This window comes from Euleptes europaea, chromosome 2 (genome assembly GCF_029931775.1).
Source record: "Euleptes europaea isolate rEulEur1 chromosome 2, rEulEur1.hap1, whole genome shotgun sequence".
In the NCBI taxonomy this organism is placed as follows: Eukaryota; Metazoa; Chordata; class Lepidosauria; order Squamata; family Sphaerodactylidae; genus Euleptes; species Euleptes europaea.
This window is the reverse complement of record NC_079313.1, coordinates 117,583,212-117,599,710: the sequence shown is the minus strand read 5'-3', so window position 1 is coordinate 117,599,710 and position 16,499 is coordinate 117,583,212. Positions and strand designations below refer to the sequence as shown.

General features: G+C 42.0%; 1 protein-coding gene across 1 annotated transcript in view; it reads right to left on the bottom strand.

The window, feature by feature from the left end:
- Positions 1–16,073, bottom strand: part of ARFGEF2 (ADP ribosylation factor guanine nucleotide exchange factor 2) — a 51,899-nt gene extending 35,826 nt beyond the window's left edge. Inside the window, exons 1-6 of the mRNA XM_056844199.1 lie at positions 15,965–16,073; positions 6,949–6,979; positions 4,737–4,860; positions 3,775–3,921; positions 2,509–2,688; positions 1,176–1,395 (exon numbers count right to left, since the gene is read on the bottom strand). Coding sequence (XP_056700177.1) covers positions 1,176–1,395; positions 2,509–2,688; positions 3,775–3,921; positions 4,737–4,860; positions 6,949–6,979; positions 15,965–16,061 — 799 coding nt within the window. The 5' untranslated portion in view covers positions 16,062–16,073. The remainder of the gene's footprint in view (positions 1–1,175; positions 1,396–2,508; positions 2,689–3,774; positions 3,922–4,736; positions 4,861–6,948; positions 6,980–15,964) is intronic.
- Positions 16,074–16,499: the final 426 nt, after the last annotated feature.

Genomic DNA, 16,499 nt, shown 5'->3' with positions numbered 1-16,499 from the left:
GAGGAAAGTTTTGGTGTTAACTCTTAATTTGGCATTCATTGGCATTGGCTGGAGAAAGCCTTCTATTTTCACTGTGGTATCAAGAACCATGTTTTAAGAACTGCAGTACGGATAACTGTTTTATAAAGGTCACAAATATCATTTTCAAAGACATTTTTGTCACCTAGAATGGCTACTAGAAATGGCCCCACCACTACACATTTTTCACTTCCCAGTGGTAGTTTGCTGCTCGTTACTATTAGAAGGCACAGTGGGCATTTGGGCATCCCAAAGAAACCAATGTTAAACTCAGGGAGCAGACAGTTTGGGCTTGGATTTTTAATTAAGTCATCTTCATATCATAACAGAGATAATAAAGGATTAATGTTAGTGATAAGACAAAAACAAGAAGCAGCAGGTTCGTGTCTAATAAGTAGGTTTCCAATCCCAGATACCACCCAGATGTAATACACCAAAGCATAATTTCCACCTAATCTGCTTCATGTCTTACTGCATGAATTACTAATTTTCAAAGTTTTGACATAATGGCTATATTTTTGCCATGTGTTTACACATCTATAACAATTTTCCCTACTAACAGTCTCCAGAAAGGCTACACAGCTTGTATCATAGTTCCAAATATAGTACTGAAAATCAAATAATAGTTGGTGAAGCTAGAGTAATAACATTTCGATCTCATTTTCCATTTTTCTCCTCGGCCACCTATTCCCCACGCAAACATTTTTTTTAAAAAAATTGCCAAATACTGTTCACTTCATATTTGACACCAAAAAGCTTGGAGGAAACTATCAGACTCTATTGACTGCATGTATGGAGAAACTGCACCATTTTGAATTATTAGGACTGGAGAAATAGCTGGTGTACTAATTTCAGAGCAGTAGGCGGGAATTAAATCTACTAGCTTACTAGCAGATGAACTGAAGTTTATCCATTCCAAAAGCTTTTGTGACTTGCAACGTGTATAGCAACAAGGATTAGAGGCAATTTTGCTTGTTCTTGGTGAGTAGGTTAAAACTACAATAGGAGAAAAACTAACATCATAACGATTGTTAAAATGAACACTATCAAAGCTCCAAGGTAGGCAAAAGTCTCCTGAGAGGAAGTATAAGTCAGCATTCTCCGTCTAAACAAATCATTTTACTTTAAGTCAGTACAAACATCACAAGCTTATTTACCGAATATTGGAGGAGTCAGATCGTTCTTTGGCTTCCGCTCTCCATTTTCTGTACTTTCTGGCTCACCATTAGTCAGGTCTGCTTTAACAGGAGTTGAAGGTTTGCTCTCCTGCAGATTATGTTGCAATCGGCCAATCTTTGGAGACCCTGACGCAGTATAAATTATGGGGGAATGACATTTTTGTTGATTTGTTTTTTCTAGTTCTCTAGCCTCTTGTATCTAAAAAACCAAGGTAGAGATGCTCCTTCAGTGTACATCACAGTATCTAGCAAAACAGTGTATAATAGCAAAGGGCAAGGCCAAATACCAGAGCACACTTCAAGTACGATGGGTTTGTTTGTGTGTGTTTGTGTGTGTGTGTGTGTAAGTCTGCTTTATGCAGCCACAAGTCTTCTGACACCTTATTAACTTAAAATTTTTGTCATAAATTTCCATGGGCCAGAGACCACTGGGGTGCACAAAGCTTCTGCCTTCCAACCCATGACTAGGAACTGTGATGGGAAGAGGGCTTCACAAGTGACTTGTGTTCGGATGCAACTCCTAGTGAGAATCATCACAATTCAGACTTCACAATTCAGTCAGCCCAATTCAGACTTCAAGAATGCTCTGTCTCTCCATTTCATCAGCTTTCTATAGCTGCTCAGTTTCAACATTTCCAAGATAGCAATTGATATTCTAAGCTTAATTCAGGGTTCCAACATCTAAAATTGCTAATTTGTGTCCAGTAGCACCTTAGAGACAAACAAGATTTTTGGGATATGAGCCTTCGAGAATCAAGGAGGGCTGTGGCTCAGTGGTAAAGCATCTGCTTGGTATGCAGAAGGTCCCAGGTTCAATCCCCGGCATCTCCAGCTAAAGGGACTAGGCAAATGCGTGATGTGAAAGTCCTCTGTCTGAGACATGGAGAGCCTCTGCCGGTCTGAGTAGACAATACTGACTTTGATGAACCAAGGGTCTGATTCAGTATAAGGCAGCTTCATGTGTTCATGTGTTCAAAGCGCCCTTTGTCAGATCTGCAAGCCATAGTCTGGAGGCAATTCCTGGCTAGTGTATCATGGTTAGCCCATTCTGGACACCATGGAAAACTCTAGTTACAGCAAATCAGAAAAGGAAGGAGGGACTCTGAGTACAAGAGGGAAGTGGAGGGAGTGCGTAAGCCCACAATACGTCCCCAGTCATCAAAATTCATTGGACTAATGGAGCCAGAATGCATTGCTAATCGAGCCATTCTTTCTATCTTACCACAATTGGCCTAGAGGAGAAGCAGCAGTAAATACATATGTTTTCAAGATGTTATGTTAAAGATAGATTAATAAACAAGCTACTACATACAGCTTGGTTTTCCATCCGTGTGAAAATAACATTCAGCATCTGAGTGAGGGTGGCCTTGGCAGTTGTCTGATTGATGAGATTTTTACTGGCTAGATAGATGTTATAACAAGTTCTAACGGTCTGAAGAATTGTTCCCTCATGGATTTCTATATATGGGGATGTGACAGCAGTAAGAAGAGCCTGAAGAAACAAAACAAAACACCAGAGAACAAGGACTTGAGGAACAAACCTTATACATCTATGTGTATGTGCACACACAGCAATAGTATTAGCAATATATCGTACAGTACTTCTAAACAAAAGCATAATTTAATTTAAGTATTAAAGAAAAGAAATTCAGTTCGCAAAATAGTAATGGATGCACATCATACCCATCCTTCTGGGAAGTGGGGGGTTGAGGAAGCACTATGGAGAAAAGCAGACTATCGCTGGAAAACACACAAGCTCTTTCTGGATATCTATTACAGGTTAGGTCTGTCATCACTGGACTGAATAGGAATACAGTATTCTATGAGCTTTAAAGTTAGCAAGTGCCTTTTTTAATAGAGCAGTGGAATTTTTACTGTAAAGGTAACTAAGATTGATTTTGCCACTAGCTCAAAAGGAGTCTTAAAATAGTAGAGGTGAGGCTGCAGAAGGACATATCATCTAACCGCTGTACGTAGTCAGTCAATATCCACTAGAGAATGGGAAACCAGATATGGGACAGGCTCTGAGAAAATAAACTGGGTCTAGAAATACAGAACACGACATGCAACAAGTGTTCATTATTTAGCAAGATGTCAGCTCAGTGAATACACAGTTTGGAACCTGAAGGAATAAACAATTGAGTCAAGAAGGAGGAGGAGGAAGAGGAGGAGGAGAAGGAGTCTCATTAAATTAGAAGAAGAGTTAGTTTTTATATGCCAACTTTCTCTACCACTTAAGGAAGAATCAAACTGGCTTACAATCACCTTCCCCTCCCCACAACAGACACCCTGTGAGATAGGTGAGGCTGAGAGAATATGACTAGCCCAAGGTCACCCAGCTGGCTTCATGTGTAGGAGTGGGGAAACCAATCCAGTTCACCAGATTAGCCTCCACTGCTCATGTGGAGGAGTGGGGAATCAAACCCAGTTCTCCAGATCAGACTCCACCACTCCAAACCACTGCTCTTAGCCACTACACCATGCTGGCTAGATTTGGGGATTCTCTTATTGAGAGATAATAAGAGCTGTTTCTGTAAGCAAAGCTCTCAAACCAATCAACAAAGCAAAACCAAAATACCTTTATTATTTGTAGCTGCACTCCTTCATCAGTTTGAGGACCCTGAAAACAATTGCAGATTGTTTCAACTATCCGGTCTATCAGGCGTTTTCCAGGAGCTCCACTGTCAGGAGCATTACCAGTGATATGTCCATATGCAATTAGTTTCTAGACAAAAAAGAATAAATGGCATTAGCACTATTTTCAAGCACTAAACACTTTAAGTCATTTAAAGGATCCGAAATGTCAGGAAAGCTTCCGTAATACCGTCAGGGGGAGGGGAGTGTTTAAAATGAGTTGAAGCAGCTGGTAGAAAAACTGACAAAAAAATCTAAAATATAATCTGATGCTACAGCTAAGATCTCTCAGAGACCTGTATGACATGAAAAAGAGGTGGGGAACGTCAGGCCCGGGGACCTTATAAGGCCCGCGAAATCATTTGGTCTGGCCCTTCATGGATCCTGGCAGATCTCTAGCTCAGAAGGATGCTGCCCTGCCTGAATCTCTTGGGCCCAGCTGGGAACAGCAGAGCTCAAAAGCGAGTAGCTCCATGTGGCAGACACTCGGAGCTGTCTCCGGTCGTGCCTCTTGGCTAAATGTCTGACCAAATATAGCAGGCTAATTTTTAAGTTGATAATTTTGTATGGCCCGCAAATGATGTTATAAATATCCAAATGGCCCTTGGCAGAAAAAAGGTTTCCCACCCCTGACATAAAAGCCCCATCAGAAGTGCTCATTAACAGGAGTATTGCATGTGCAAAATGGTAGAGAGCTTGCAAAGCTAAAAGTAAGAACACTGATAAAAGCATATAAACTAAAGACTCAAGAAACTCCAGAAATCTGGGGAGAGGGAAAGTAATAAAAGCAATCCGATTTTTTAAATCTCACATTTGCAGATCGACAATACATACATATACAAAAATGACATATACATAAATAAAACTGCAGCAAAGTTTGGTGACATCTTAGTTTAAATGGGATACCTGTAAGCAGTCCAAGGAGGTGCTGACAATCCGCGGGGACTTTGACTGGCAGGCCAATTCAAACGGCAAGAAATATTTATCTGCTTCAATGAAGTTTGCTTTTGGTGTGGTTACACTGCCTTGGCTAATTAGAAAAAAATGAAAATCACTGTGTTTATGAATTGCTAGACATTTATCTCCCAATTAATTTCTCAGCCCATGAAAGCAGGTAAATAAAAGCATTTTTAACACTACAATTTTAAAATATGGAATCTGATTCCGGTTGTTCCTAAAAGGCACTCTTAGAAACTAACTGTACTTAACCAGTTCCAAGACAGATTTGCAGACTACATAAAATTCACTGTACACATCTTATTACTGACAGTCCTTCACGATTCAAAGACCAGGGCTGCAGTCTTTCATACCTGGTTTGGAATAAATTAGTGAGCAGGCGAATGAAGACCTGAAGACCAGGGCCACAATCCCAGATGTCCATGTTTGTTCAAAAGCAGCACACACACATGCAAGTACTCTCTCCATACTCTCTGCACAACTGAAGCTCACTGCCAGGCTCCATTGTGTAACACAACAATCAGCTTAACTCCACCCCGAGTATATTTGTTGGTTGAGAAAAGTCTATTGAGAAACTTCTTGCATGCATGGTTTTCAGGACCACAGAGTGTGGTTAACTGAACGGCTCTCATGGAGACACACCAAAACTTTCCTTTCATACCCCAATTCTGACATTTCCATCAGAGTGGAAATCCTTAAGTGCGGATCAGTTTATTTGCAACATTATTCCTTCCCTTTTGGCTTAAAGTGAAATATCAACAATTTAAATGTTTTTGTTAGCTCCAGGATAATTCAGAAGAGGAAATCTCATACGAATCCTGCAACTCCCCTTATTACATATATGCAACATAGGAATTCTCAGTGGTAGAGCTCTGCTTTGCATGCAGAAGGTTCCAGGTTCAATCCCCGGCATCTCCAGTTAAAGGGACGAGGCAAGTAGGTGATATGAAAGGATCTGCCTGATACCCTGGAGAGCCGCTGCTGGTCTGAGCAGACAATACTGTCTTTGATGGACCAAGGGTCTGATTCAGTATAAGGCAGATTCATGTGACCTTGAGGTTCATTATGTAACCACTACCATGTCCAAAATCCTCTTAAAACATAAGAAAGGGTTAACAAACATATCTACCTACAAACATACAGTGGAGCGTGGGAAGACTTGTGAAAATAAAGGTGATGAAATGTCAGGCTACCTCCAGATCAAGAACCTTATTACTACCTGCAGCTTCTATGGAAGCGGAACCATGCCTCACCATTTTCAGTGAGTTTTAGACAGACAAGGAAGGGAAGTGGAAAACCACAAACACCAATTTCAAAGAAGTCCAATGTGAAAAGTGACCAACACAGTTTTTATTTGGCCTTTTTCTGTGTAACAAAAGGCTCTTATTAAGACCCTTCCTAAAACATCATTAATATCTGAATCAAGGGCAGTGTCTATTAAGGAAACAGAGATACAGGAAACCACAACAGAACTAATTTTAAAAGCTGGTAACATTAGAGAGAAAGCCAAACATCAATAGCCAACACGGTTAATTAAATACGACTGGTATCTAATCAGACCAATTAAATGCAAGTTTTGTGGCCAATATGACAAAGGGTTACAAAGAAAGAAACGAAATTAAGATTTTCTGCTAGTAAATAATGGCCAGGACATCAAAAACACTGAAAGAAAAATCCAGTTGAAAGAAAAGGAAGTGGTAAAAAACCCAACATATTTAGGATGTATGGGAAGACGTTTTGTGTAACCGAAATACAGTGGTAATTTTACCTTGACCACTTGCAACGGCAATAATTGCTTAAACCTGTACACGTTCTCCAGCATCTCCTATATGACGCAACCACCTCCACTGGAGGCAGCTCTGGATGTACACTTACCACATCCCAAACTGTCTTCTTGTATTCATTGCTCAGGACCACACACATAAGCAAGCCTGAAACGTGTATTCAGATACTTCTGCAGTGCATACTCCTTCAGTGCATCATTTGTATATCACTGGTATATTAGGTTTTAGAAAGTTGCCTGAAGTACCTAGATCAATGCAGTCTGGACATGCCTTTGCATGCATAGTGCCAAGCATGTTGGTACCTAGAAGCCATGCTTACATTTGCGCACTAGATCTGGTCTTTGATTCACAGCTTCCAAATTACAGCAGGTACTCACCTTTGCTTTTCGAGTTCTTCTTTTATTTCATCTGGCAAAAAAACACAAAAAACACAATGGTTACATTGCAGATTCACACCACAAACAAACTGCTGATGCTAGACAAAACTTAGTAACTTCTAGCACAGCTGCAAAAGACACCAGCAACAGTATAAATACACAATGCAGACGGAGCAAAAGGAACATCGAACAGCAGTATTTGGATATGAGTCTCATTTTTCCAAATGTCTTTTAAAGAATTCTTTTACAAATATGGGATAAGAAGCAACCGATTGTTATGCCTGCTAAACAGCTGCTTGAAAATTCTGCTGACGGCAACACTTCTCATGAAGCCAGTCATTAATATCTCTCAATAGCTAATGCACAGTTTAGCATGGGTAATTTCTTATAACACCGTACATGATTCTCTGAACACTTGCATGTCTTCAACAGGAAGAACTAACTGGTAGCATTCAGCCTATAAGATTATTTTGTTCACCCTGTGGGTGCTACAAATCCAGGTAGAGAAACACTAGGCTATGCAAACTGACCAACTTGCCCATGCATGAATAACAACGTCATAGCCAAGGAGGAACAAGAGACAAACTTTTATGGGAGAAATAATCCCTCCTGGGAACTAGGCAATCAACCTATGCAGAACGAACCAATCCCTAAAAAGTATACAACCAACACCAAAAATCATATGGACCTGGTCTTAGGAAGCCTGCAATACCTGTCCTTAGTGCAAATCTGGAAAACAGGTACTGCTGGTTTTTAAAACCTAGCCTATTAAAGTTGTAAGCAAATACAGTACTAGAGAGAAGTGCAACAATGCAAACACACAGCAACCTCAAAGTATTTATAATATCAAATAATTAACAGTTAATTGTTGTTCATCATTTATCTATAGTTGTTATACTCCCAAACTCTGTATTGGAAAATGGCAAAGAGTCAGGGTAACAAAACGCATTTCTACACACTGTTTCTACTCAAGTAAAATAATACCTTGGACAAGCAAGCTGCAATTTTTAAAAAGGCCTTCGTTTTCCTCATTCTCCTGCATCATTAAGCTTTTTTGAGGAAGTATAATACCTATTTTCAAAGGAGACCTACCCTTTTAAGTAATCAGACATGTTTTATTGAGTAACCCACATGCTAAGAGGTTTTTCACTGCAACAGCAGGAGACCGGTGTGATTCAGAAACCAGAAGCCTAGTTCCAACTGCAGTCACTTGGATTAAACAGTTTAAGCACTGGACTGCAGTGAATCATACACAATACTCCAGAAGAATCTGTTCTGGAGCAATCTTCGTAGGAGGTCACATATTCAATGTTGCTTCAATTATCTGGATTTTTTTTTAAATGTGTTTGAATAGAGCAGCAGATGCGCCTCACTTAAGTTGTGGCTGACCACAAGTTGTGGCTGACCACTCTGAAAGTGGCCAGGATTCCTTGTGCTACTTGCTATACTGATTGCACATGCAAAGAAACTTTGCTTCTCTACCTTTAAAGGACAAGGATATTTCTCTCTCCTGTTGAGATTGGGTTGGATCTCTCAATATTTATGTTTTTAATGAAATGCAGCCTTGGGTGGCACCATTTGATCAAGGCGGGGGAACTTTGTTGATGGAAGGAAGAGAAAGGAGGGAGCAAATTCACCTTCTCTGTCCTTACTGCACTTCCCTTCCCTGACATGGCTATTAATTCAAATGGGCCACGCAACTTTGGGAATAAAGAGTCTGAAAGGGAAGAGACGATTGCAGGGGATTCTGTTTTCTGAATGCAGTTCTCTGGGGCAGTTCCTTGGGCACAAGTCGCTTTAGCCATATTTGCCATGTTGCGTTGAACTTTTACACCCTCTGGGAGATGATATCACTGATACGTAAGAAAATTCCAGTACAAAACCAACATACATAGGCTACTTTTTAAGAGATAACAAAATCACATTTAAGCCAAGACTAAACCAAGCTGATCGCTTAGCCAACAGACGGTGCCCACGCAGGAAAAACCAGCATCAGATAGAATGGAGAAGGAATTGCACAAGACTTCCTGTGCTAATGTTGGCTTCAACAGCCAAAAGCTGTTACACATCGCCAGTATTCTAGCCCTACCCTTTGTGAATTATGCTACGATCTCTACTGCCAGGGAGAGGCCCTTAAGAACAGGTCCATGTTGTCATGCTAGTCCATCAGTCAGGGAGAATCATGAGCACCACAGACATTATCCAACAAGAACCAGGCTGCAGGAAAGCTTAGCTGCCAATTAGCAAGTTGAGTCGAAGGGAATGACTGCTTTTTAATGAAAGCAAAGCTTCTCCATTCCTTACAGGTCAGTGTGAGACAGCTAGGACCTGGGAGACCCAGGTTCAGAACCTCACTCAGCAATGAAGCCGAGCACTTTCTTCAGCCTAATCTACCTCACAGGATTGTTTGGTGTGTGTTTTTTTTAATTAAAGAGTGGAGAACCCTTTATGCCACATTGATAGGGTTGCCAGCCTCCAGGTGGTGGCTGGAGATCTCCTGCTATTACAACTGATCTCCAGGTGACAGAGACCAGTTCACCTGCTTTGGAAGGTGGACTCTATGGCATTATACCCCCATTGAAGTCCCTCCCCTCCCCTCCACACCCCAACCCCGCCCTCTTCGGGCTCCACCCCCAAAATTTCCAAGTATTTCCCAACCCAGAGCTGGCAACCCTACACACTAAGCTCCCTGAAAGGAGGATGGGATAAAAATATGATAGTAAACCACTAGGCAATGGGAAGGTAAGGTGATAAATGTTTGTTATGGCTTCCCTTTGCCAGGATCTATCCTGAAAAGCTTGTACACATCTGGGAGGGAGGGACTGTTTTTTTGTGAGGAAAGAATCAGGAAAATGTGGGAACAGCCAATTCTCTGTAACCTGCTTTCTATGTACAACACAGAAAGCTCTGCTCAATTCCTGCTTCTCTCTTTGCATCTTTAGAAGTTAAAAATCAAACGCTTCTTCAGCAAAGAGCTACTTAAAGCCAATCTGCTTTAAAACTTTAATGTGGCTGCTTAGAAGTGTTATCCAGTAATCTCCTGAACTGTGTTATTATTAGGCTTTTAAAAGCTGTAGGTTTGTATTTTAATTTTTGTGAAAGAACTGGAGTGGAATAAGAAAACAGTAGCATGGGTCTGTGGATGACTGGGGTAGTCCGCTCCAGGCTAACACCTAGTGGGTCAGGATAACAGGCCTGTTAGTTGCTGAATGCCAACAAATATTATATTCAGTGGATGATAGCTCATAACAAACTACTTTTCCAGAAAATTAATGTTGAAGTAGCAACCACTGATCAACAAACTGAGAGACACCCCAGAACAAGTTCTTTGCAATGAGAGTAACACCCTCCATTCCTATAAGGAATGGGGTGTTCTGCTTTCATTAAGAAGCAGTTGTTTAGTTTGATGCAAACATGTTTTATCTTCAGATTGAAAAAAATCTATTTCCCTTGCATTTTTTTATTCGCTGTCCAGAAGCCGTGAAGAGTATACTATCTGATCTGCACAAACATACAAAGCAGCCAACGAAGACAGAAATATAAGTAGTTCCATGAAAAAACAGTATCTTTGGGCTTTTATTTAATGAACAACAGCCCTCCTGCATCCCCTCCCCATTCCACATGGGTCACTGGCTCTGGAACTTAGAAGAGTTTCTGTAAGTTGGTTGTGATACAGCTTAGGGCAGGGGCGTCAAACATAAGGCCCGGGGGATCTCAGGCCACCACCAATATATGCTAAGACATTTACCTTTGCATTTTATTTTAGAAACTCACTGCACCCCATTCCTATTTACCAAAACTACGGCACAGTCTTAACAAAATCATATTTCTACTTTATTTAGCTTTATAGAACTACAAAAGAAACAGCATTTGAAAGAAATGGCACCTGTTGTATGCGAACAAGTTTAACAAGATACTGCTTTCTATATTTTAAAAATGTTTCTGTCGTAAAATATCCCACACTTACATGTAGAATTTTTAAAGCAAAAATGAAATAAAAATGAAATGAAATGCCATCATTGGAAGACTAACAATGCAATCCTATGCAGAGTTACTCCGATGTAAGCCCAGTGAAATCAATAGGCTTAGACTAGAGTGAGCATCGCATTGCACAGAAAAAGGACTTCGAGTAAGGCTAGATTTACACAAAAGGGAGGGGGCAGGGACTGGATCAAAATTAAGCTTGTGAACAATGTTTCTGAGCATCATGATTCCATGCAGCGTGACATTTAGTGTTGCTGATGTGAGGAGTCTCATGACAAGCGTCTTAGTTGACGATGGATGATATTTACTGAATGCTAGTACACAGTCTTGCCATTCAAGTTGTGTTAGACAGCAACCAACAATTAGCATACAATCTATTTTTCAATGTAATCAGGAAGGGTCATTTATAAACTTGCCGCACTCTCTCACTTTATAGAATATGCAAGTAATTAGAGTCTCATTAAACAAATCTTAGCATAAAATTATCTGATAATGTGAATATATACATTTGCTCATTTCTGGGTTCTGTCTTTTTGTCACAGTACAGCATGGTCAGTAAATGGGAACTGAGAAGCTTCATTGATTCTCAACTATTCTCATTAAGTTCAGTGGTCCAAAGTAAATTGGTTACAATCAAAACTGTGGGACCTGGGTCTCCAAGAAATTGGGAGTATTCAGGCAGTTTTAGCATGCAATGCAGCTGTGTGCCTGAGCACACACATATACTTTATTGAACAATTTCAAACAGTGTGATCAAGACTGCAAAATGTTTTAAAAAAAAACTGGATGAGAAAATTGACAGAGAGGATAGCAGGGCATGTTATGTATGGGGCATGGGAAGGGTTCCATGGTAGTAAAACAGAAATAATTATAAGGCTACAGTGGTCCATGAAGGGCCTTCCAAAAGTTGGTTGTTTTGAGAAGAGACATAAAAGAGGACAGAATAGGTTTGATACAGGGAAAGAAAGTGAGGCTGCTCTAGGCAAGAAAGTGGCATGTACTCGAAGTCTGATTAGCTATTTCTGTCCCATAAACAAGTGCCTTGACACTCCTTTGTCCATAAACAGCTCATATACTATTCATTTACTACATATACATACTCAAACAAATATCTGTTTAGATTCTCCAGCATTCCATACACACAAATTGCTTCCTTTCAGCCCCATACAAAGGCTGCTTCCAAGTTAGACTGAATCCCAAATTGGATTTGTGACAGCATCTTTCAAGTGGGTTCTAGATCAAATCAAGCCTAAATTCTCCCTAGAAGTTAAAATGACTAAACTGAGGTTATCATACTTTGGACACATAATGGGAAGACAAGAGTCACTGGAAAAGACAATAATGCTAGGAAAAGTCAAAGGTAGCAGGAAAAGAGGAAGACTCAAGATGAGATGCATTGACTCTATAAAAGAAGCCATGACGCTCAGTTTGCGAGATCTGAGCAAAGCTATTAACAATAGGACATTTTGGAGGACATTGATTCATATGATTGCCATGAGTCAGCAGCAACTTGACAGCACTTAACACACACACATAACACATTATAAGATCAATTTTCTTTATTAAACAACCCCCTGTCATCACACTGACTGCCAAAACCATCCATGTCTTCATTGCTGCACAATATAAAATTATAACTTGCAACCATCCAAATAAACCTTTAGACATATTTTTACTCATCACATGGCAAATACATGTGGCAGGAAATCTACCCCATATGCTTGAACAATTAAGTGACCAGTTAGGTCATGTTAAAAAATTGCTTCTCTTACACATTTATGCTTCTGAAATGCACATCTGTTTCTCCCCCAGTTTCTCTTGCTGCACTGTATACAACTTAAGTGTCTTGCTACCACCTTAGAACGTCCCTAGTATTATCTTGGCTGCCACAATGCCTCTTCTGTCAATTATCAAATGTCAGCTCTTCATCAAGAAGATTCCATGCTTTACTTCAATCCAGTACTTACAGATCAAAGCATTATTAATTTGTAAGCAAAACTACTGGCTGTTACTTTCTGCCCTATATATTGTCCCGGTGACAACTTCCACATGGCAGGAGATACCCATTAGAAAGGAACCCTGTGGATGCTCTGGTAAACAACAGAAATACACTGCACCAACACATGCATTCGATCTCCACCTGCATCCCTTCTTTCTCTCTCTCCACTATTCAAACATATGAATGCATGAGGCTGCCTCATACAGAGTCAGACCACTGGGCTATCTAGGCCAGTACTGTTTACTCTGACTGGAAGTGGCTCTCTGAGTCTCAGGTACTTGTCTTTCCTATCTGCTAGTACCTCACCTGTTTAACTAGACAGGGATTGAACATGGGACCTTCTGCATACAAAGCAGATGCCCTACCCCTGAGACTTCATTCATGATACAACATGGAAGCACAGATGAAGTCCTCCTTTTCTGTCCATCACCCCCTCGGGCCTATTATCATCATCATTAATATAGCACTTGATCTCCTGCACAAATACCACCATTTACTACTGGAGTGCCAATAACAATTTCTTCCTATGGTAAAAAAGAATGGCTACAGTGCTGTATCGTTCAGCATGCACAGTTCTTTACAGTAATCTCTTCATCCTCACAAAATCTATTTGGACCAGGCCATAATAATTCCCATTATACAGATAGGGAACTTGAATAGATGGGAAACTTAATAATGACATGCCAAAGACCAGAAATATGGTCATAACTAAGTCGACACTTTAAAACATATATAGGAAAAAAATGAAAAGCCATAAAAAGTGAATAAAGACTTGGTGAAAGTTTGGGTGGCAGTTTCTTAATCATCACATCCAACAGCTAATTCTAAGAAATAATGCTCTAATGTCTTTCATCCTACTAATCCTTTAAAAAGTATCTTTCAGGATGCTAAGGTATATTTAATTTTAAAACAAAGTAATAAAACGGTTTGCCAAAAATAATTCCAGAAAATACGACAGGATTAATTAAAACAGTACCAGGCAGCATAGTTTTCAGTTACAAAAAAATGTTACACGTGTAGACAGTCCAACCATTTTTCATCACTGTTTAAGAAACAACGTTTGCTCCTGGCTAGTACTGCTTGCTACTATCAGATAAGCAAAATGAACCTTGTGCTTTCTTTTGGGGAAGGGGAGGAACCCTTCCTGTTTCTCTCCACTAGCAAACCAGATCAGAGAATCTGTCAGACACTTCCTGTCAGAAGACAGGCAGTTTAGGTCACCTGTTCATAAGCAGAGGAGGATCCAACGTGGCAGATAAATCTGCCAGGCAGTAACCGATGACAACCCCAATCACTAAGTACACTCAGCCGTTTATTAACTCACGCTGGTTGGAACATGCTCATCTGGCAGTTGGGAAAGTACATATATGCTAGGAAATGACAGGGCTCCTCCAAGCACATAGATCGCCATACCAACCTATGGGAATAGTTCATGGGATGATGAAACTTTGAGAGCACATGGCCTGTAAGTTGTTAAGAAAATACTACATGGGACCTCCCTACCAAAGTAGAAGAGAGGAAAAGATTTATGAACCCTAGGCTGTAAAATGTGGTTTGGGGGGGTCCTTCATTCATTGTTGGGTTATGCTGCCCGTGAGCTCTGGTCAGGTCGGAGATCCTATTGCAACGTTTGGGATTGGACTCGGGAAAACGTATTCTTTGAGCAAACACGCCTAGGATCAGGTCGAAACCTTCAGAGAAGCTGTCTGTATAGGTAGACCAGCAGCCCCTGCCAAATCTCCCTTTAGTGGTTCCCAACCTTTTTTTGACCAGGGACCACTAGGACTTTTTTGTTCCGTGCAGGGACCCCAAGGTTCAAAATAAAAATTCAGAGAATTTGAAAATAAACTTTAACCATAACTGGAAGTTAAACATTAAACTTAGAATAATATTTGAAAATATATTTTTTATAATAGAGAACTTTTAATTGAAAATGTTGATTTATGATGGGTTCATAACTTTGTTTCGCGGACCTTAATTTAGTTCTCCTGGCTGGGAACCAGCGCTTTAAATTAACCAGCGACGTTACAGTGGGAATAATTATGTCCGTTGGTTCTTGTCGGTTATCCGGGCTGTGTGACCGTGGTCTTGGTATTTTCTTTCCTGACATTTCGCCCGCAGCTGTGGCCGGCATCTTCAGAGGAGTAACACTGAAGGACAGTGTCTCTCAGTGTCAAGTGTGTAGGAAGAGGAATATATAGTCAGAAAGGGGTTGGGTTTGAGCTGAATCATTGTCCTGCAAAAAGTAACAAAGGTAATGTGCTAACCATTGTCCTGTAAGTATCCAGGTAATGTGCTGATGAGGGTGTGGTTATCTTGATTATCTTGATACTTACAGGACAATGGTTAGCACATTACCTTTGTTACTTTTTGCAGGACAATGATTCAGCTCAACCCCAACCCCTTTCTGACTATATATTACTCTTCCTACACACTTGACACTGAGAGACACTGTCCTTCAGTGTTACTCCTCTGAAGATGCCGGCCACAGCTGCTGGCGAAACGTCAGGAAAGAAAAAACCAAGACCACGGTCACACAGCCCAGATAACCTACAAGAACCAACGGGCTCTGACCGTGAAAGCCTTCGACAATATTTTAATTATGTCTGTTTTTAGGGTGCCGCTGGACTCTTTGTTTTAACTGGGGAACCCAAGCGAACGTTTAGGAAAGAGAAGGCAGGCCAGTGAGAAGGCCTCTTGCTCCAGGAGAGGAAATGCACATGCGATCCCGAGTTTTAATGGGATACCTAGCTGGTGCCCTTCACCTGCTAGGGCAAAGGGGGTGCTCTTACAGCCATGGGGGGGGGGGAAGCCCTGCCGAATGAAGGCGCCTGCGACGGGGGTGGGGGGAGGGAGGGGAGAGACGAGCGACCGTTGACAGTTGTGCCTCAGCGGCCTCGCTCCAAGAGGGAAGGGTTCGGGCCAGGCGTTGGAAGGAAGGGGGCGAGGGCGAGCGACGTTTGACGGGCTCCCTCTGAGGGGAAGCCGGGGGGGGGGGCTTGCCTGGGCGCGCGCCCCCCTCCTCGCACTCACCCAGCGCCACCTGGCAGGCTCTCCGCAGCTGCCCGTGAGGCGGCCGCTTCGCCTCCTTCTCGGAGAGGATCTTCTCCAGGGCCCGCGACACGAACATGCTCTTGGTGCGGGTGTCCTGCTCGCGGGCCGAGGGTGTCGGCGGCGGCGGCTGCTGCTGCATGGCCGTGGCGAGCCGCCGACCCCAGCGCCGGTCCTTCGCCGAAGGGCGGGAAACGGCACTCAAAGGCTCCGGCCGCAGCCGGGCTCCCTGATCCGGAAGAGACGCGGCTCCCTCAGAGGGAGTGGACAGCGACACGGCGCCGCCATGTTGGAACCGTCACGTGACCCTCCTCCGCTTCTCGAGGCCGCCTTATCGAACGACTCTCGCCCTGCCGGAGCTGGTGACGCCAGGGGGCGGGGCTCGGCCACCCGGAGGGAGGGAGGGAGGGAGCGGGGGCGGGGCTTGCTGGGCAAGTCGCGGGGGCAGGAAGAAATCGCCTTCTGCACAGACATCTGTAGCGGGTTTGCAGCGCTGCAAATGTTTCAGTTCGTTTGA